Below are 20,209 nucleotides of genomic sequence, written 5' to 3' on the forward strand. Positions count from 1 at the left end.
TCCCAGCACAGAGCTCATGGCCAGTGCAGTGGGAGGCACCTTCCTGCCCAGCCCACAGCTCTGGGGATAAGGGTCCCTCTGCACATCCACTGCCTGGCTGAGTGCCACAACCCCCTACCAAACCCCCAGCCAGCACACAGGGACCAGGACACACAGAAGGGGTCTGGGCGGAGGAGCCGGTGCCATCCTGCCAGAGAGAGCCCCCTCAAGCCAGCTCCCTCAAGGGCTCTTTGCTCCCCAGCCCAGGGCTGCTCAAGAAACCTTTCCTGACCACTGGCAGGATGGTGAGGCTGGGCTGTGAGACACCGGTTTGCCCATAACCTGGCTGCCAGGCCTGCAACAGGACAAAAGGAGCAGCAGAAAGGTGGGGAGGGCATCAGCCTGAAGCCAAGCAGCACCTTGGAGCCTAAGAAAACACTTTACTGCTGGCATAAGCCAGCTCTGGCTGCTCACAGCTGCTCCCCTGGCACAGGCTGTGCTCTAGGGAGCAGCTGGGGCACACTGTGACCCAGCCTTTCCCACCTGGGTGCAGGGAAGCCAGTCAGCCTGGGCATGGCACAACCCTTGGAAGTATCCCCCTCTGCTTTGCAGTCAGGGTGGGACCAGCCACAGCACCCCTTGGTTTCCCCCGGGGTGGGGTGCTCCAGACTCCCAAGCTGGAGAGAAATCTCCTCCCAAAGATGAGCTGGTCCATACCTATCCCCTTCCAATTCCCGGGAAGTAGCAGAAGCTGCCAGTGCTAGAGACACGCTCCAGAAGGAAGGGATCTGCAGGCCAGCACGTGCCGTCACTGATGGGGTAGAAAGGGCTGAGCTGCTCCGGGGTCTTGCGACTGGCTCTGGGCACCAAGCTCCAGCCCTGATCTGGACTTATCTGGAAGGTGGTTTCCTCTCCCCACTGGCCCACGTGCAGCTGCAGGCCAGGGAGCCAGGTGCAGGCAGACGCAGTATGCTTGCAGCCAGCCGCGGGCTGGACAAAGAGGCCAGGCTGCTGAGCTGCCATGGCATTAGAAAGGGTCGGGCATTTTTTAAACACAGGTTATCCTTGGTAAAAGAAGTCTCCGACAACACATTTTCTGGAAAGATTTCACACAGATTTTTACTACAAAACAAGCAACAAAAGTTTTCCACTACACGCTGCAGAAGGGGTAGTGAGAAGCATCGCATCAGTGTGGCTTTGTGCACCCGCGGTTAGTCTGTGCACGGGAGAGCCATTCACAGCTGAGGATTACTGGTGCCAGTATCACAACAAAATGCACAAGCAGCTCACAAAAAAAACCCAACCTCAACACCATCCCATTTCAGTCTTAGCACTTGCAACGAACTCCACTCAAATAAGTTGCACAGGGACTGAGAGGAAAGGGGAAGGGAAATAAACCTGTGTGACTATCGAACCATGTCTACACCATGTGCCGACATACGTTCAATAATTCAAGATATGCACCAGCTTAACCTGAAAAACTGGCTGGTATTTCATGTGGAAGCATATTTTTTCCACAAATGGAGAGTTCTTCCCAAGTGAGCACGGAAGGAATCGGTACCAGAATTAGTCAGTCTCTGCATGTTACACCTTCCAGAGGCTCTCTCTTGCACAAGCATCACAAGGCTTTGGTGTGAGCACCTCCCCATCGGGAAGGCACCCCCTGCTCCCCATCTCTAAAGGCACTTGAAATACACAGCAATTATGTACAAAAAACAGCTGAAGCCATGTTGGCGTCGTCATGTAAAACACCCCTGCACCCAAACACGTCCCCCTCACGCCGTTCCTTTCATATGAGCTGCTGTTGTGCTGCACAGGGATCCCCACGGGAGCTGGAAACACAATTGCAGGCCATGCCTAGTCCCCAGCGGTATGAGAGCGAGACGATACAAGGGCCAGGCTCAGGCAGGAGCATGCACACATTTTGCTGTACGTTATTTCTCGTCAAGGGCTCCCTGCTGATCTGGATGGGGGTCCACCCCAAGCAGTGGGAATTCGCTTGACACCAGAGAAGCACACCCAAGTCAGTGTGCCCAGCATGCATGAGAGCAGCACAGCGACCAGATTCGCCTCCACGACCCCTGCCTCTGCTTTACATTCACATGCCACTAGTCTGTGGCCTTTGGAGCCGGCCTCGGGGCTGCTCCGCAAGCAGAGAAAAAGGGAAGGCTGCAGTTACCATTACAGCCACAAGCAGCTTCCCTCTTCACTACTTCACACCTCTGCTACAGGCTTAGGCTTTTAGCCTCCCAGCTCCCACTGACCCTTGCGGTACTAATTCAACACAAGTGCCTGCCATGTCTGCAGCTGTAGGTACTGCCCTTGGCCTAAGCACTCCTATTGCTCGCCCCTGCTAATTTGTAGCTCATACATGCTTACAATTAGTTGTTAAATATTTCAAAAGGGGCCGTTAGCTCAGCCCAAACACTATTGCTATCAAAAACACTAGGGCAAAGCAAGCCAAAAAGGAGAAGCAGCCCCAGCACAGGTATCGGCAAGTCCATCACAGGAAAACCATGCTATTTGCATCATCCCTGGTTCATTTTCCTAGTTGCCCTGTTTTCCTGCCTCTGCTGAGAACAGGTGTGTGAACTTCCCTAGTTGGGAGGCTCCCTTTGTTATTTGTGGACTAGAACTGCCTTATGAGAGCACAGGAGGAGGAGCAGATTCCTGGTACCTGCCTCTCCAAGAATGTACTGGTAAATCATGCTCTGGCCAACTCTTTCCAGGAAAAGAACAGGTGCAACTGCCTTCAGGTTGCATGGCTGTCACGCTGATGTATTGGCTTTCACTGCATGTTCCTGGTGGACTTTTAAAGCTGCTGTTTCTCCAGCACATCCTCCAACACACACTGCAATTTCAAAATGAGAGCAAGGCAGGCAGGAGTAATTTTTTAATTCACTCTCTAGTCAGCTGGGTGCCTTCTAGCGGTCATCTTCTTGCACAACAGCACCATGCACTGCAGGGGATGTGGAAGACACAGAGGCCCAGAGCTTACAAAAAAAATCCACAAAAGCTTCCCATAGACAATACTTTGAACTCCTTATTCTGGTTTCATTTTGATTTAGTTTTCCATGATCGTTCCAACCTCGGCATGTGCTGGTTTCTTATTTTAATACAGCACCCGCTCCTGCTAGTTCCTACTCGGGCAAAACTGGCCTTGACGTCGCTGCCAGTTTTGTCCGAGTGAGGGTGGGAAGCGAGTGGGCTCAGAGCAGAGGCACAGGCACACAAGCACGATGTATAACTTCTCAGTCCGGGCAAACCTCATCCCTGTGCAAGGTTTAAGGGGGATAGGTATGTTTTGCATAGGCTTTGCACAGCGTTCACAACTCGTGCAACAACATAAGGCACTACTAGATCCCTCGTGGGGAAGAGAGAGCCAGGAAAGAGATGTTGTTTCTAGATGCTAGCTGAGACAAGAGGTTACATACCCATTTCTTTAGTGAAAGTGTCCCACAGTTCCTCTCTGATCACGGAATAACTAAATCGTCTAGCAAGTGCTTTGCATTCACCGTGCGTCAACTTGTTCCCTTATGGGTGCCTGCCGAGGTATACTACTTACAAATACCAGCTAGAACAGCCTAGTTGGAGAACCAAATCATCCCGATTTCTTTGTACATGGTCTGCTTTCATTGCATGAAACGTTCCAAGATTCAGGCATTTAACAGTCTGTTGTGGCCAAGCGCCCGCAATACAAACCTGGATATATATACCTGAGAATATTTGTGCCACGGAGTCCCTGCTCCAGACAGCTTGCAAAAGAGTGGTCCTAACCTTTCCTCACATTTTTAAAAAACATAAATATACAAGAAATCGGTTTTGTTTTTCCAACTGGGACGTCATACAGACCAGGGAGCCTTTGCTGCAGCCTGACAGCGTGCAAGGGGAACGAGTAGAAAAGGAGTAAATCGACAGCAGAGAGGAGTTACTACATGGTCAGTGCAGCAGAGCAAAGAGCTGGTCCCCTGGAAAAAAACTACATTACAGCTGCAACCTTCTCCTCCTTTTTTAAATTAGGTTGCCGGGTGTCTTGCAAACTCCATGTTTGGGCCCGCTGGGGGGGTTTCTCAATGGCTCAAGAGATCTGAGAATCCTACCCCTATTGACCAACATGAGCATGGGCCCACACCTGCCCCTTCTGCTTGGAAACCCCCCCCACCTCCCCCTCTTCTTCCTGCATGGTTTCCCTGAGATCCAAACAGGTGGAGCTGCTGAGGGTGTCATCGTTCTTCTAGGGCAGAGCCAAGGGGCCTGATGCTTCCCATGTGACATAAGTGCACGTGACTGAAATGCCATGTGCCTGCCAAGTGGGTTTGTATCAGCCCCTCCTGGTATACTTCTAATGAGCACCAGGCATTTCTGTTACCACCAGCAGCTCCCCCTCTCTTCCTCCTTCAACTACCTTGATCCCCCCATCTGCCATGAAGGGGAAGAGACCAGAGAAAGAATTTGGGACATTGAAGATGAGGTTTCAGCGGGAAAGAAAATGGGAGCTATCAGGAATGCTGGTCTCTCCTCCCTTTGGAGAGAGTGCAGTCACCGAGGAAGTGGGCCAGACTAAATCTTGTACGGGAACATAACCATTGCCATTTCCTGCATCAGACTATACGTCCATCTTGCCCGGTCTCCCACGTCACAGTGGCAGAGAGCAGGTGCTAGAATGGAGAGGGACCTGGGTCTGACCAGGGCTTTCTTCCTGTTCCTCTCCCATGTACAGCCTACAAGAGACTGATAATAAAGTTGGAGAATAAAGGCCAAAATCATCAGGGTGAACCCAGCAGCGTGGAACCAGGGACAGAAGTGGCCTGGTGCTCTGGACATGCCGACCAGCACTGGCACCGAGGAGACCGGCTCTTTCCGCCTGCCTCAGATGCATTTTGGGTGCACGCATTTTTTGCACGTTTTCTGAGTGCACAGCAGGGCAAGGTTACACACGCCGAGGGGCACTGCACCACTGAGGCTGCCCCGCACGGCTGTGGGGGAAGCAAAGTGTCTTTGCACTGAACTTGTACCGAGACTGCCTCATCTTTTCCAAACGCCGGGTAGGACAGGGGCGCGGTGCACCAGCTTCGCACCATGCGTGGCTACACGTCGGAGGTCCGGATGTTTTCATCGTCCAGGTTGAAGGTAAATGGCTTCTCTTTGAGGTGCTGGGGTTCAGACCTGTGCCGCACACGCTTCCCTTGCCTGGTGCTCACGTCACGCTCAGTAAACGCTGGCACAAACACCGAGTCTCTCAGTTGCCCAGGAGCCTCTTCTATCGTGGGCTGCTTCCCTTCTGCCTGTGGCACTGGCGTCCAAGGCTGCCATGAGGATGTGGAAGGGGTTTTGGAGAGGGCTCTCCTCTCCTCGCCTGGCTGCCTCTGCTGGGAAAGGGAGGCAGTCGAGGGGCTGGAATGATTGGAGCCCCCGTGTTTATTCATGGAAATGGATCTCACGAAGGACATTTCCTGCCAAGACACAAAGGAGTTTTAGTTCTTCTGGATGCTGCCCCCAAGCTCCCTGAGAACGGGACATATGCTCTTCACAGGCTTTGAAGCAGTGAAAAGGACATGAAATAAGTTATGCCCTTTGCTCTTGTGGACTCTTCTGCCCAGGCAGCTGGGAGAAGAGTGGAGCTCCCTGTCCCACCAGGCAAGGGCATCTAATGCTACTCGCTTTCTACACCCCTTCTCCGGATGACAGACAGACACTTGCAGAGGCACCAAAGCCACATTTAGGAAAGAAGCTAATTTTCTGAACATTTGCATGAGCTGCTCTATAAATCACGTCAGCTCAAAAGCCATCTCTCCTGAATTGACACTACATGCAAAGCAGAAAAGCTGTGACTTACCCTGGGGCGGATCTTCAGGGCCTGCTGGGCCCCTGAGATGGCTTTAATCCAGCTGTGCATGTCCTCGGGGCTGTCTGCCTGCAAAACATGGCAGCCAGAAATGAGACCTCTGCTTGCATGTCACAAGTCGCTGAGCGCAGCTCCATTGCATCCAATGGGAAGGTCGGCGGGGAGATCTGGACACTGACACTCACCGCAGATGGAGGGTTTTAATGTGGTCATGCACACTGTGACCTCACACGGCAGCCCATTTCTGTACCGTGGATCGTTTTTATCCCTCCCGACCATCAGACAGGACTCGAATTTACTACAGAAATGGCCCAATAAGAGATCACCCTAAGAAATGCTTGCCTCTCATATCATTTCGGGACTGTCACGGACACTACCAGAGGTCCTCCATTCAATGAAGCATCACTGCACCCTGGGGATCAGCTAGTCCCTGCATGCCTGCCTCTCAGTTATGCACACCAAGCAGCACATCCCCAGCCCCAACCCAGGCACTCCCTGGCAGGTGAAGTGCTGCCCCCCAACACAACGAGCCTGCTCTAGCAGGAGGCAGAAGCTACTTGAATAATCCCTGAGCCCAGAGGAAAACTGGCTCCAAGCTGGCTCCAGGATCTCAGCTGCTCCTAGGCTGTTTCTTTCTGTACCACTGGATGGCAGCAAGTCCCCTCCAGCATGGCAAAGAGAGCTGTATGGAGTGGCACTACTGACCCCAGAAGCCTCAGTACCTGCTGCAGAGGACTGGCCAGAGTTGTGGAGGTAGCAGGCGTGTGGCTGCTCTCCGGGAACGTGTGGATGCAGCCCTACCAGAGCAGTCCAGAACCCGCACACAAGCGCAGTCCAAGGCTGCCGTCTGGAGGAGAGGCTCAGCAGTCCAGCAGCTTCCCAGCCCCAAATGCACGCCACACTCTGGGGCTGCAAAAAGCCCCCGCCCAGCACTGTGCTGGCATGGGTCCCAGCAGGGCCTGAGAGCAGCCTGCACTCTTCCCAGGGACGTGACTCATCCCAAGCCCGTGGCACTACAGAGTGCCAGGTCCAGGCAGGCAGGAGCTGCGCAGGCCCAGACCCAGACCATCAGGTGCCAGCACAGCTGCGGCTGCAGCGGGATGCAGACAGGATTTGGACACAGGCATGCATGCAGAAGCCCAGGATGGAAAATGCAGCTCACGCATGCTGGAGAGGCTGAGCAACAAGCCACGGAGAGCACCTGCTTCACCACGGTCTATCTCGGGATGCTGGGGCTTGAGACCTCCCTTTTATACTCCCCTCTGCCCTGATCCAGGCAGCCACGAGCTATGGCAGCAAGCTGTTTGGAGAGCTCCCACCAGCAGCTTCTTCCTGCACCCCTGACCTTGCTCACACAAAGAACCTGACTGGTACAATTTCTCCGGTACTGGACGACCACACACACAGTTATTCTGCAATAGTGCTCAGGCAGACACTCTTCCAGAATCAACGTGGCTTTTACTTCAGCGCCATGCCTCTGCTTCCACAGCGCAGTGGGTGGACTACAAGGCTGACAGCTGAGCTGTGCCAGCTCCCCACTTGAACAAGGCCAGAGAGGGTGGGTCTGGCTTAAGTGGCCGAGTTGCTCAGCTTTCCCAGTCTGCCAAGGGATTCATGCAGTGAGAAGCAGGCTTGGGAGAAGCCTACGCCTCTGCTTGGCAAGCTCTATGGACAATTGCCTCCTGGTCTCACAAATCTCCTATCGCTCCACATGGCAGGAGAGGCCATCCAGTGAAAACTAACTGGGGAGAATGTTTCTTTGCAAGAGAGCTGCCTGCCCTGCCTGGCTGAGTGTGGAGTCCCATCCACAGAGGAGGGGCTCTAGGTGGAGTCGACAGGTGCTGTTAGCTTGTGTTCCAGGCTCACGGCTCACTGGGGACTGCTGCAGTGCAACGAAGGATGGCAGGAACTGTCTGGTGGGGAGTCCAGCTGTCACTGCTTTGCATGGGCCATGTTACAAGAGCCCCCCACCACCCAAAACTCCCTGTCCATCAGTTAGCTGCCATCACTCTCCATGTGGCAATTCCCCTGCCAAATGGATTCAATGCACAGATGCTTCCCAGGTGCTTCCTCTAGACAGACCGTGGCAAGCCACCCAGCCAGCAGGGCAGCACTCTGCACAAGTGTAAGCAGCTGCACAAGGTGCAGGACAATGACGGATCTGGCCAATAGCCTCTCAGGCTGCAAAGGCACCAGCTGAGAACTTAAGGATGGCCTCATATGAGTCTCTGTGCGCTGCTCTGGAGACGGGAAGTCATGTCACTGCAACCAGACCCCAGCTAACTCATCAGCACCCTTTTTTTTTTTTTTAAACTTATTTCCCCTGCAAAACTAGTAGCAAGCGACTGGTCTAGGCCTGCCTGGCCTCACTCTCCCCGCTCAGTTTGCTACCACTGAGTCTGGAAGGGACTGACAGCCCCAAGCAGCTGCAGGAGGCAGGAACGCTGGCAGCACGGTTCAGGACAAGAAATGTGGAGCGTGACTGTCACTGTGTGCTCTGCATCCCCCTGTCACCACTGGGGGAAGGGGGATCATCTCTATGTGCCTTCTCCTGTCCAAACAAATAGCTGCAATTATAAATAAGCTGAATTGGAGAAGTGAAACTGCCCGGCTGTTCTTTCCACCTCCTACCCCCCAGAGCACGAGGCTGGGCAGGCTGCACACAGGCTCACCTGCTCGCATGCTCTGCTTGAAAGGCTCCTGAGGAACACCCTATTTAGATGAACGTGACTCACACCAACTGTCAAAAACTAAATTTGTGGCCTAGAGAAGATGACTTGGTGCAAAAGGTGGCCCCTACCAGGAGTTCATTCCCAGTGACATTGTGCATTCAAGTCCCCTTCCTTTGCTCCCTTACCTGGATGTAGAACGTCCTGTTGCTTGTTGTGATCTCAAAGAGGTTGTCCCGCATTAGAAGGTCCCTAGGACAAGAGAGAGCAGTCATCCACAATTCACTCTGTAGCCTACAGGACCACTTCTTCTCCCTGCCCATGTGAAGAAACCACCGGCCAAGGAATATTCAAGGCAGACCTCGGATCTAATCAGCATTAATCTGACGAGCGCAAGACTCCCGTTCCGCATGAGACATCATCCAGCTTCAGTTACGCGCACGCTGTAATTCCCATAGCCCTCGTACAGACACACATACGCTGCTGCCCAAAAGACCATTCATTCCCAGTCCCGCTCTGCATTAGGGCTCCATTAAAAAAAAAGGACAACATTATAATGGATTAATAAATCCATACCTGGATTTTTAAACAAGTGGCTAATCAGGAGGCTGTTTATAATCCCGGTTTACCACCTTCAAACACCCACCAACATGCTTACAACATGTCCTACTCATGCTGATAACATGCAGACCTGCTCTTACTCATTAAGTCCTTTCAGCATAGGAGTACTGTAAAGTCTGACATGATTCTTGGTCACTTGAGCGATTTTCATGCTGGGCTGGGAAGCATTTGGTTAATGAAAGCTCTGACATTCTCAGCTGCGAGAATCTGTATGACCTGGGGTCACGGCAGCATCGCGCCTGCTATTTGGGGCACTGTTCACAAATGCGCACCCTCATTTGTGTCTAGTCTGAGCTTCAATGCACGCGCAGCCAGTTCCACTTAAGCCCACGCGCTGCCCTCAGGGAATCTGTGACCAGCTTCTTCACACCAGGTTAATTTTGCCACCTTCACCCCCAGGTTTCACAACAGCCCTGGCCTGTGTACTGCCTCATGCTCCTTCGGCAGAGAAGAATGGGAACAGCCCGCCTATGAATCGCAGACTGTTAAGCACCTGAATAGATGGCACATGGGGGGATGTGGGGAAGACAGCATCCTAGGGGCAGCCAGCTCTGCCCACCCTCCCTGAAGGCAGCAGAGCTTGACGGACTGGACTTTCCCTCAAAGCAGAACCAAGATCAAGTGTCCTTAGGCTAAAAAAGCCCAAGAGACTCTGGAGGAACTGGGAAGAGGGCCCCACACACACAGGAAGCTGGGACAGGAGAGAGGAAGAGGCTGTCTGCTTTTGCAGCAAGGGTTTCTGTTGTACCAGAGGGACCTGGCATGGAAGGGGAAGAGAGAGACTCCCTGGCTTGCAGAAGCCATGCACAGAGGGCCTGGGCTCCTGATGGGGCTCTGACCCAGGGCCAGACCTCGCGACCCCCACGATGACCCTGAGCCAGGAAGCTCAGCAGGTGCTTTCCCTCTCTGTCTGCATTCCCGATGCCGCCCACAACGGCAATGGTTTCTGTTGGTTCCTGCCAAGCATCTGCGTCTCTTGGCTTCCACAACCCTGTCCCTGCACCACTGTCCACTCTGGGGCCACACCAGCCTGGGGGAGGGTGTACCTCAGCCCTGGGGGGGCCTGCTGGCATTGGTACTAGCCCAGGGCCTGAGCCAGCTGGGCTGCAAAGCCCCATCTTGTTCAGGGATCACAGATGGGGTCCATGCCAGGAACTGGGCCACGGGGGCTGAGAGAGGGGACAGGAGGCCCAAGTGACTTGCCCTGACCCAGAACACAGAGCTCCATGCACCGCTGGGCTTTTGGGGCAGCCGCTCCAGCCCACAAGAGGTAGAGGCTGCTCTGTGGCACCCAACGCCAGTGCAATCCCTCTCCGGCAGAGCTCTCTCCTGATGGAAACCCGGGATCATGCTGGCTTTAGGAAAGGGCAAAGCGCATGCTTCTCAGGCCAACGCAGGAAAAGCCAAGCCAGCAGCCCAGCCTCTGCTCACTGCATCCTCTACACACCAGCGCAGGAGGCACTCTTGCAGCTTGGCCCTGCACTCCCTCAGGCACGCTTCTCTCAGCCCCCACGGCTGGGCAGGCAGGGGTCAGAGGCCAGTCAACCCCTGCTCCCCCAGAGGCAGAAGGGGAGAAGTGTCCTGCTCTCATTTTCCACAACTGCATCACCTGCCTCATCTTCTACCTTCAGCAGCCACTCACTCCACCGCAGGACTGGACGGCAGCCTGTCCTGCAGGCATCTTCACGCTGTGCTTCTGCTTAGCATGGGCTGCACCTCTGCAGTGCTCGCATCCATGCACCTGGGCACAGCGCACACTCCCTGCTGGCTCCTTCTGGGCACACTGAGCTGCCTCTCTCCACCTGTGCGGAGCACAGTTTTCATCTACCCAACCCCCTTGACAAGACAGGGAGTCTAGGACCCACCCCGGGTCTCCCGTCCTGCGCCTGCACCCAGATCTGGGCTGAAAAAACACACAGAGGGGAAACCTGAGCAAATGACTGCTGGAAAGACACCCCTGCCACTGGAAAGGTCCCAGCCACAAATCAGGCCTGGGAACCGCAGGGGACAGGCAAGAAATCCTGTGACTTGGGGGATGCCATGAACATGACAAGTGGGGAATTCCAGTGAGAGGCAGCGCAACTCAAACCAGGAAGGAAGGCTCTGGCCCCGAGCAGGAAACGTGTGAGCAGAGGAGAAGCAGGTAGCGATGGGGAAACCTGACCCTCCACCGGCTCCCAGCCACACGCAGTGCTGCTGCTGGCTGGATGCCTTGCCCCAGGAATGGCTTCCCAACAGGTCTGCCTGGCAAAACGCTCAAGGAGTTTGCACGGACCAAGAGAAACGCACATGGGAGCAGCCACAGCCTGGCGGCGGGCACACGATGCATTCCCAGCTGGGGAAAAGGCAGTGTCCCAGACCCTCGCAGCCCCCAGGGCTCCTGTAGGAAGAACAGCTTGCATCCGCAGGGTGCTCATGCTCAGGAAGATGCCAGAGCAGTGGACCAGGCACAAGTCATGACCTGGAGCCACGTCACCTACTTATTGGGTCCCCAAAGGAAGCAACATATGTCCATCCTGATTTACAAAGGGAGAACTAATGCAAGGGGTAAAGGGACTTGCCCCCAGTCACACAGGCAACCTGTGGCAGAGCCTGCATACCCACCCAGTGCCCTTCTCCACCCGCTCTTCTGCCTGCGCACCCCCAGCTGCACTGGCATGAGGCATCTCTGCCACAGCACGCAGCAAGAGTGGCTCAGGACAGGAAGCCAAGGGCCATGCCTCATCTCTGGGATGCTACGTGTGGGGCGTTTGGGGCAGTGGGACGCTGTTCCTCTCCTAGGAGCAGGGCACAACATGGCGTGTCCCTCCAGTCCGTTTACTGGTAGGTAGTATCACGCAAAGTCTCCAGCAAAGCCCTGTCCAGCAGAAGAGAACACAGCCTTACCCCGACTTGACCAGGCACTCGCGGGTCTTGAGGACATCCTTCAGCAGGATCGAACGCACGGGCTCCTTGTCCTGGGAAGGCCAGAGAGGGGGAGTGAATGGGCCTGGCGCTGCAACAGCACCAGAGCCTCCATGGGGCCCAAGCTCCCAGCGGCGTGCACATGGGCCCTTTGCCCAGGGAGCCTCCCTCACCGCAGCTCTGGGAGAGGGCACGGGAGAGAGTACCCACCCATCCCCGTGTCCCTAAGGGCTGCTCCATCCCACGTCCCCCAGCACCAGCCACCGGCACCTGCAGGGCCAGGCCCACCCACAGGCTGAAGCACCTGCCCCAGGTCCTGGCAGCACTCGGGTCCCTTCTTGGCTGAGGCCTCCCCAGGGGTTTCACCTACTTGCATGATGTTCAAGTGGTAGTGAATCTGGATGGGAGCTGGGGGAGCTGCTTACCTGCTCGCACTTGAAGTAGCTGATGGAAAACTCATCCAGGACAAAGTACCGGCGCTTCCAGCTCTTCCTCTGGAAAAAGGAAGGGACAGGCCTTGACGCCTCGGCCACGGGCATCCAGCCACCTCCCCCTCCGCTCCAGGATACAAGCGGGTCTTGAGCACCTGGGCTTGGGCCTTCTCCCAGCGGAGCAAGGGTGCGATCCTGGGCCAGCTGCACGAGGGAGCAGGCAGGCTCCACAATGCTCTGGCCCCACTGGGCCACTCCTGAGCAGAAGAAGCTCGCGGGGCGATACAAGGGCACAGCGGGGCAGATGCCTCCCTTGGGGCAGGGCAGACGGCGCTTGGCAGAGAGCAACAGTACCTGCGTCTGCGCCCCAGGGAGCTGGACAGAGTGGGCACTCACCACGTTCCCCTGCTTCACGCAGTAGCCACTCTTGAGGGCTGGGGGCCCTGTGGATGGCTTGGCGCCGGAGGGGGGAATGTAGCTCTGGGAGCGTTTCAGAAGATGATGCCCAGCCGGGTCGCTGCCCTCAGCTCCGTCCCCTCCATTCTGAGCCAGAAGAAAGGACAGGGTCGGTCACAAACCTGCCCCATGCATGGGGCACCCACTGACAAGGGGAGCTGCTCGCTGTCCACGCTGCTGCCCAGAGCTCCCACCCAGCTCCCCCAAGCCAGGCTGCACTCTGGGCTGGGCAGGAAGGGCCAGTCTCCGTGCAGCTCAGTCTAGCAGCCTCCCCAGGGACTTGTTTGGTGGATGTGTGACAAGAGCCTGGCTCGGGCTCACAGCCCCCGGGCCTGACTCAGGACAAGCCCTCATGCCCACCTACAGGGTCCTTGCTGCCCACGGCAGGCCAGAGGTACCCAGCTGGCTGCAGGGCACTGGGGCGAGTACACGGCACAGCATCCCTCCCCCGATGGGGAAAGAGGTGGCCAAAGGGACTCCGACAGGCTGCGGGGAGACACGGATGAACTGGCCAGACAACCCACTCCATCGTCTGCAGCCGGAGCTCAACGGCACCTTCCCCACACGTAGCCCGGCACAGCCCTGCTCTCGTTCTGCCTCAGCAACAGGGGTGGAGACGAGCTGCTTGCCAATCACTCGTGCCTGGCTCTTCCCCCCGCGTGGCAGCGCCTGGCCTGAGGTTTGCGAACTGTCACAGCAGCCGCCCCTGGCTCCTGCCCATCCGCTCCCAGGGCTCAAGCTCTCCTTATAAGGCATTCGCGCTCGCAAAGACTACCGGTGTGGTTAACCAGCCCTTGCCCCTGCCGCTGCGCGCCCTCTGCTCTGCACCTTCGCACCTCCTCCAGATGGGACCTTGATTTTTCCACATCCAAAAACACCTCCCCCGTGCCAAGGCTGACCGGGCCAACGTGGTGGCCACCCACATGGCTTGCACTTCCGTGGCACTGCCTGCAGCCTGCGGAGACTTCCAATGAAGCAGAAGCCTGTCCCCTGAGTCACATTTACACACTGCACGGGGACCTCGTGGCCACATGCCAGTTGTGCCACTGCTCGCTTGCTTTTGGGAGGCAAAGAGCCCAGCTCCCAGCTGACAAAGGGCCGGCATCCAGCATGCCCGAATGAGCCCAGGTCTGCTGCCCTGCTCGCCAAGACAGCAGGCTCCCGTGCACGCCCTGGTGCAGCTGCAGGTCACCGCTGGCGGAGGGGAAACAGATGGTCAGCGGCCCCAGGGACAAAAGAAGGAACCAAGGAAAGCAGAGCCAGGAGGCAGGCTAGGGTCTTTCCTAGCAGGCGTCAGGGTTTCACCACGGGGCTGCCCAGTGCCTGCAGAAAGACCCACAGAAAAAGTACAGGAGGAAGAGACCAAATCCCAGGCATAGTCAGGCAGGGCCAGAAGTTAAAGCGCAATCAGGAATGGAGGCATGAGTTCAGCCGTTCTGCTGCCTGCTGGGCAGCTCTTGCCAGGCCCACAGTTTGGACAGTGGCCAAACCTACCGCCAGGCATGTGCAGGCCTGCCCCCGCACAGACACATGCACCACTAGCACCTGGGTTCACCCTGGGGTGCCCCAGGCACAAGAGGGGAAGTGGTGCCAGCTAACAAGCATGCCCAGCCAGGGAGAGCGGTGGGAGACCCTCGTTCTCAGGTTGCCACCAACTCCAGCACTGGAGAAGCACCTGCCCAGCTCAGAGCAGGTCAGCCATTCGTACCATGCTACTCAGTAGCTTCTTTCTGGCTGCAGAGGCCTGGGGTGAGAGGGTCTGTGCCCTCAGAGATGGAGAGAACGAGACACCCGCACTAAAGCCCATGCAGAAAGCAGGCCCAGCATTCAGTGCTTCTCCGGCACCTTTGCCCCACCGTCTCCAAGGCAGCCGGCCCTCCCCAGGGCCTGGTTTGGGGACTCAGCCAGCCTGCAGCACACAGGTGTCAGGGAGGAACTCCTTGCACAAGCAGCTCGCCCACAGCAAGGTCTACAGCACCACCTCCCTGACGGCTACTGGTGTTGGAGACAGGACACCAGATGAGCTGGACCAGGATGTGCCCCAGTCACGCAGTCCCTGGGCACTACGCACATCAAACCAGGGAAGGGCGAACACCTGCCAAGGAGAACACTGCAACGCCCTATTTCTGCATGCTATTTTTAGTCTGAGACTGTAAGCGGCTGGAATTTGCCCCGCGGCAGGTTCTCAGGACACCAGAAAGGGAAGTGCCAATGGTTGCATATGTGCATCCCTGCCAAATATCACGCTGCTGCAGCAGGAAGCCCCAGCCCAGGGCAACCCAGCTCAGCTGGGGTGGGCAGGGCAGTGGTAGGGGCTGCAGCCTGGGCCAATAAGGCTGCAGCAGCTGGCAGATCTGCATGCGTTTTCTCAGCCCCTGGAGCCTCCTGGCACCTGGAGCAGAGCCCCTCACCCTCCAAGCAGTGCCACGTGCAGCTGGCTGCAGCTATTTTTAACCCCAGTAGGATGGTTTCGCAGGCCCAGACTTGATTTCCTGAACTGAAAGTGCAAACTGTCTTCACCCATAGTGGCGGCAAGCCAATGGCCTGTCCCCAGACACAGCTAACTTCCAGGAAGGCTGACGGCCTCCTTGCCTCTCACCCAGAGCTAACACCTAAATGTCAAGGCAACTGCAGTCTGAGATATACCCAACAAGGACGTCAGACACTGCGCTGGAAAGAGGCAAGAGCACACAGTAGCCTCCCCTGGCAGTCACCCTCCAGGGCTGGAAGTGCCACCCCCCATCTACCACCATGCTCTGACACTGCCCTGAAAGCTGGCACAACTGGCACCCTGCAAGGACTCGCACCCAATTCAAGCCACATAACATTATTAGTTGGTCCCAGAGCATGCCAGGGCACGTGCACAACATGCTGCAAGCAGAGGGAAGGACAGGTCTCAGAACTGGCTATGTCCCCCGAGTGCTGCCCACCCCAGGGTCCAGGTGCCGAGACAGGTGAAGTCCCAGCAAGCTTGGATACCCACCTCTCTCCGTGGAACAGGCTCAGGATAGGCACATCAGGCCCTTTCGAAGAGGGAAAGGGCTTTCTGCAAGTGCCAAATCCCTTGGGGCAGAGTCCAGCCTTGTCAGCCTCTGGGCTGGCTGCACAGATCCCCCTGGGTCTGCCCTGGCAGGAGGTCTGCAGCCCCTGTGGGACATTAGCAGCAGTGGGTCTGCCCACAGGCTGCACTGGTGTAACGTGTGAGGTGGGTTATGAGGTGGCATGCCTGAACACCTGGGTTATGTGGGCACTCCGAGCTGCTCCTCCACTCGCCGAGCTGCTTGGGACCCTCAGGGCTCAGAAAGGCACTTCCAAGCAGCAGCAGCTGAGGTTTTCCACCCTTGGTAGATGCAGGCGGCTGGGCCTGCTGCGGTGCACAACAGCCACAGACCAGCGCTGAGCTGCTGAGTTTGCTGCAGTGGTTTCAGAAAGCAAGAAGCTGGGTGGACGCTGCCTATCCCCACAGAAAAGGCCATGTTTCCTGGCCAGGTCCCAGCATTGCCAGGCTTCCCTCTGGCCGCAGCGTCCACAAGGGGGAATCGGCACTCCCAGCTCACCTGTGCCCTGCCTGGCCAAGCAGCCTGACCCCTGCATCTCATCCTGCCAGTCCCTCCAAGATGCTAATCACACCCATTCAGGGCACAGGTCAGGGCCCGGACAGGCCCACGAGTGCAGTGGGGAACCTCCGCCAAGCTGGGGTGCAGAAGCCCAGAGAGCAACAGGAATTTCATTCCCATGCACGCAGAGCAGGGAGTGTGCTGCTGGGCATGGTCTCATCTCCTGCCGCAGAGTCCCCATGAAAGTGACCTACACAGATGGGTCCCGCTCCCCTCTTGAAGCAGGGCACACTCCAGCGGCACTGCATGCCCCTGACCAGTGCACGTGGGATTTCTGCAAGGCCCCAGCTGCCCTCTCCCAATGCCACGCAAGCACGCCCAGTTCACCTGGTTGTTGGAGATGGGGGTGTGCACAACCACCCCTCCGATGATCTCAGTCTTGTAGGCCACCTGCGGTTTCTTCTCCTGGGCCGGGAGAACAACGGGGGGCTTGGTAATCTCTGTGGCAGGGGGCGAGTTCCCCCCCTTTGGTACCTATAAAAGGAAGAGGTGATTGAGACACATCCAGCCATGCACCACACCTTTCCCAAGGAGTGGAAGGGCCCAGGCAGGTTTCCAGCCTGAATCTGGGACACCGTTCTTTCCACCCTCCTGCTTAAACACAGCAGCAGCAGCAGCAGCAGCATCCCTTTCAAAGCCAAGGGGCGAGACTCCCTGTATCAGGGCGCGGCCCCCTCCCAGGCCGCCGGCAGGAGCAGTGGGTGCAGAGACAGCAGAGCAGGTGGATAATTAGGCATCACCTCACATGAGTCTGCAACTCGCCTCTGCAGTGCAGGGAATGCGCACCACTCACTCCTTTCATTGCCCTCGCTCCCATTACTGCCACACGTCACGAACAGCTTTCGTCAGCCTAACGAAGCTATGCTGCGGCACACGGATGCTGATGCTGCTGGGCCCGTGCAAGGCGGCTGCTAGCTCCCAGTTCTGTGTCCCAGGCAAGTCTCAAATGCTTTGACACTGACAGCCAAGAGGAGGCTGGAGGGGCTGCAGGCAACACCAGTGCCTGGGAAAGCAGGGCGGCACAGAGGGGCACAGAGCTCTGCCAGAAGCCTTGCTGATTCTGGGGCACTTCACTGCCTGCAAGTGCCCAGGGGTCAGGGATGCATCTGTGCCTCTGCTGGCTCCTGTTCTGAGCACACCTCTTCGTGTCACTAATGGCTCAACCCCTACGTGGGGGGTCTCCCTCACCCCACCCAGCTGCCCTTCCCAGGGGGACGCGCAAGGACCCTTCTTCCTTCCACCGAGCTGCATGGTGGGTGTGGTACAACCGTCCCCAAGTGATCACAGCTTGCCCTTCCCGGCGCAACCAGGTGTTCACCTCCATGGCACAGCACAAGGCCAGGGTGGAGCTGCTGAGCCACCCAGGCACTGCCCGCCCAGAGACGCCTCTCCAGAGCAGCACTGGTGAAACTGGGTCATCAAGAGTCATCTTCAACTGGGACCAAATCCAGGCGGCCTCACTCCCACTGCCCTGCGCATGGCTGTTTCCTTTGGAGGTGTGTTTTATGCCATGCTACACAGGGCTGACTGGCAACCTCCTGCTCAGCAAGGAAACTGCCCTCATTCCCCCAGGCTCGGGAGTTCACCTGCCTCGCACAGAGACTGCTCAGCCAGCCGGGGTCTTGCCTGCAGCCCTCACCTTCACTCCGCTTGCTCCAGCGGCACCACCAACTGCATCCAGCTTTCTCAGTATTTGCCACACACTACATCTAGCTATGGGATGGGGGTCCGCTCATGCCACACACATGCAAGGGGGAAGACACTGCTATCCTGGAGCAATGTGACAGCTGGCGCGGAAGTCCCCTGCACCCCTGCCCCGGCCCAATTTCAGCATCTCTCCATTGCCTCCAGCAGGGCGTCCGACCCACTGAAGCACTAATCCTGGCCCTACACCAAAGCCCTCTCTGCCCTGGGCAAGATGACTCACACCTCTCTTGGTTTCCCATTCCCCCACTGCAGAACATACATATGGCATGTGGACCCAGGGGGCCTGGACAAAGCTCATACATGGATTTGAACCTATTGAGACCTGGGGAAGCGCCGAGTGCTATTGTTCTGCTTGCTTCTGTCTAAGGCCAGGTAACAACACTGAGAAACTGCACATAGCTGCAAACACAGCATCTTGCAGAGGCTCTGGAGATGGCCTCCTGACATCCAGAGCTACACTAGAGGCCATTTCAAACAGTTTCAGTCAGGTGCTTGGTGCAAGGCTCGTCCACCAGTACTTCGGCTGAGACCCAGCTTCAGTCCCTGGGGAACAGGCTGTAGCAAATGTGAAATAAGCCCCGCTGTGAAAGAACTGTGTGCAGTGGAGGTGAGACTGGTCCAACTCAGCTCACCCAAGCTGAGTGCAAGAAAAGCTGGAGCAGGGAAGGGAAGGGGTCAGGGCTCTCTGGCAGAATCCAATCGGTCAACTGCCAAGTCCCAAATGCATCTCCAGCATGAAACAGCACAACAGCAGGTACTTCCCCTCTTTGCAAGCATATTTTTCCAAGCAAAGCTTCAGAGCAATCCAAGCAGCTCTCCACAGCCAGGCTTAGCTAACCAAGTGGTAATGCAGCCAGCCCCTGGGGTAGGGGAACAGGAAACATGAGCATGTTAAGACACCATTGCTTCCTGTTTCAGAAACAGCGCAGCAGCTGCAAAAGACAGACCAAAGCCACCAGCCAGCAAGTTCCCACAGCAGCCCAGGCCCAGCGCCGTGCTCCGCAGCACACACTCGGGCAGCGCGGCATGGTCAGGACCACATGTGCCAGGCCACTGCATGGACGGGCATGACGCACAACTGCTCAGAGCAGTGCTGCAGGAAGGACGTCATCTGTCTGCACCTCCTCCCTTGCTGCGGGAGAGGCCACGGGCCAGAGACTCGTGCATGTTAGTGCCAGAGGCAGCCAAGGCAGAGGAAATAGTTGCACAACACATGGTTCGAGAGACTGTCAGGGGAGGGGACCCGAACCTCTGCAAGGGTTCCTGCTCACGGGCTGGTCTGGAGCAAGCTCAGGTCACAGTCCCAGCACTGCCATAATGAACACAGTCACAGTGAGCCATGTGCCTCACCAGAGCCCAGCTAGCCTGACTGCCTCCATCGCTGAAGCCTGCAGGGCATTGCCCTCACAGCCCCTGCGATGTGGGGCCGTGCTCTGGTCCCCCTCCATGCACCCCTCCGTGCACGCAACAAGCACTGAGCAGTACACAGGATCTCAAAACCCAGTCACATCCTCTCTGCCAGCCCATCCTTCCTGTCCTGCCAGCAGGTCCTGCTTACTCAGCAACAACCTGTTGAAAGTGTGAAGTGCAGAACAAGTGCTCCAGTAAGCTGGCTGCAACACCCATCAAGGAGAGCCCCTCGCCCCGGCAGCACGCACGTCAAGAGGGAGTACTTCAGAAGCAAGAGGCCGCTGGCAGCCCTGGCCCTACCGAAAGCCAGCATCTCCCCACAGCTCCTTCGGCATTTCTCAGAATCTGCTGCAGCATTACATGCTGTCCTGTGCCCCAAGCACCTCTGTGACAAGGGCCACATATTCAGGGCTCCTGAAAAGCAAAAGATCTCCCCATTGCAGATCTTGCCCAAGAAGTGAAAGGCAGGTAGAAACATCGGCAGGCGAGACCAGGCAGCTCACCCCTGACTGCGTGGGCAGGTCCCCACAATGTCAGCCTCAGTTTGTCTGCAGACACAGGAAGACAAAG

The 20,209-nt window shown here is 56.8% G+C and overlaps 1 protein-coding gene across 9 annotated transcripts in view; it reads right to left on the minus strand.

Annotated features, from left to right (window-relative positions):
* Window positions 1–1,071: 1,071 nt before the first annotated feature.
* The window catches only part of PLEKHA2 (pleckstrin homology domain containing A2), a 34,739-nt gene continuing 15,601 nt past the window's right edge, over window positions 1,072–20,209 (minus strand). For all 9 annotated transcript variants that reach the window (XM_090053070.1, XM_090053069.1, XM_090053065.1 and 6 more), the window contains 7 exons: window positions 16,850–16,996; window positions 12,846–12,992; window positions 12,444–12,512; window positions 12,001–12,071; window positions 8,682–8,745; window positions 5,816–5,893; window positions 1,072–5,432 (listed from right to left, as the gene is read on the minus strand). In XM_090053070.1, the coding sequence (XP_089909196.1) occupies window positions 5,067–5,432; window positions 5,816–5,893; window positions 8,682–8,745; window positions 12,001–12,071; window positions 12,444–12,512; window positions 12,846–12,992; window positions 16,850–16,996 (942 nt within the window). In that variant the 3' untranslated portion in view covers window positions 1,072–5,066. The remainder of the gene's footprint in view (window positions 5,433–5,815; window positions 5,894–8,681; window positions 8,746–12,000; window positions 12,072–12,443; window positions 12,513–12,845; window positions 12,993–16,849; window positions 16,997–20,209) is intronic.

The sequence above is a fragment of the Crocodylus siamensis genome, chromosome 6 (assembly GCF_052110815.1).
Source record: "Crocodylus siamensis isolate JL-2025a chromosome 6, ASM5211081v1, whole genome shotgun sequence".
In the NCBI taxonomy this organism is placed as follows: Eukaryota; Metazoa; Chordata; order Crocodylia; family Crocodylidae; genus Crocodylus; species Crocodylus siamensis.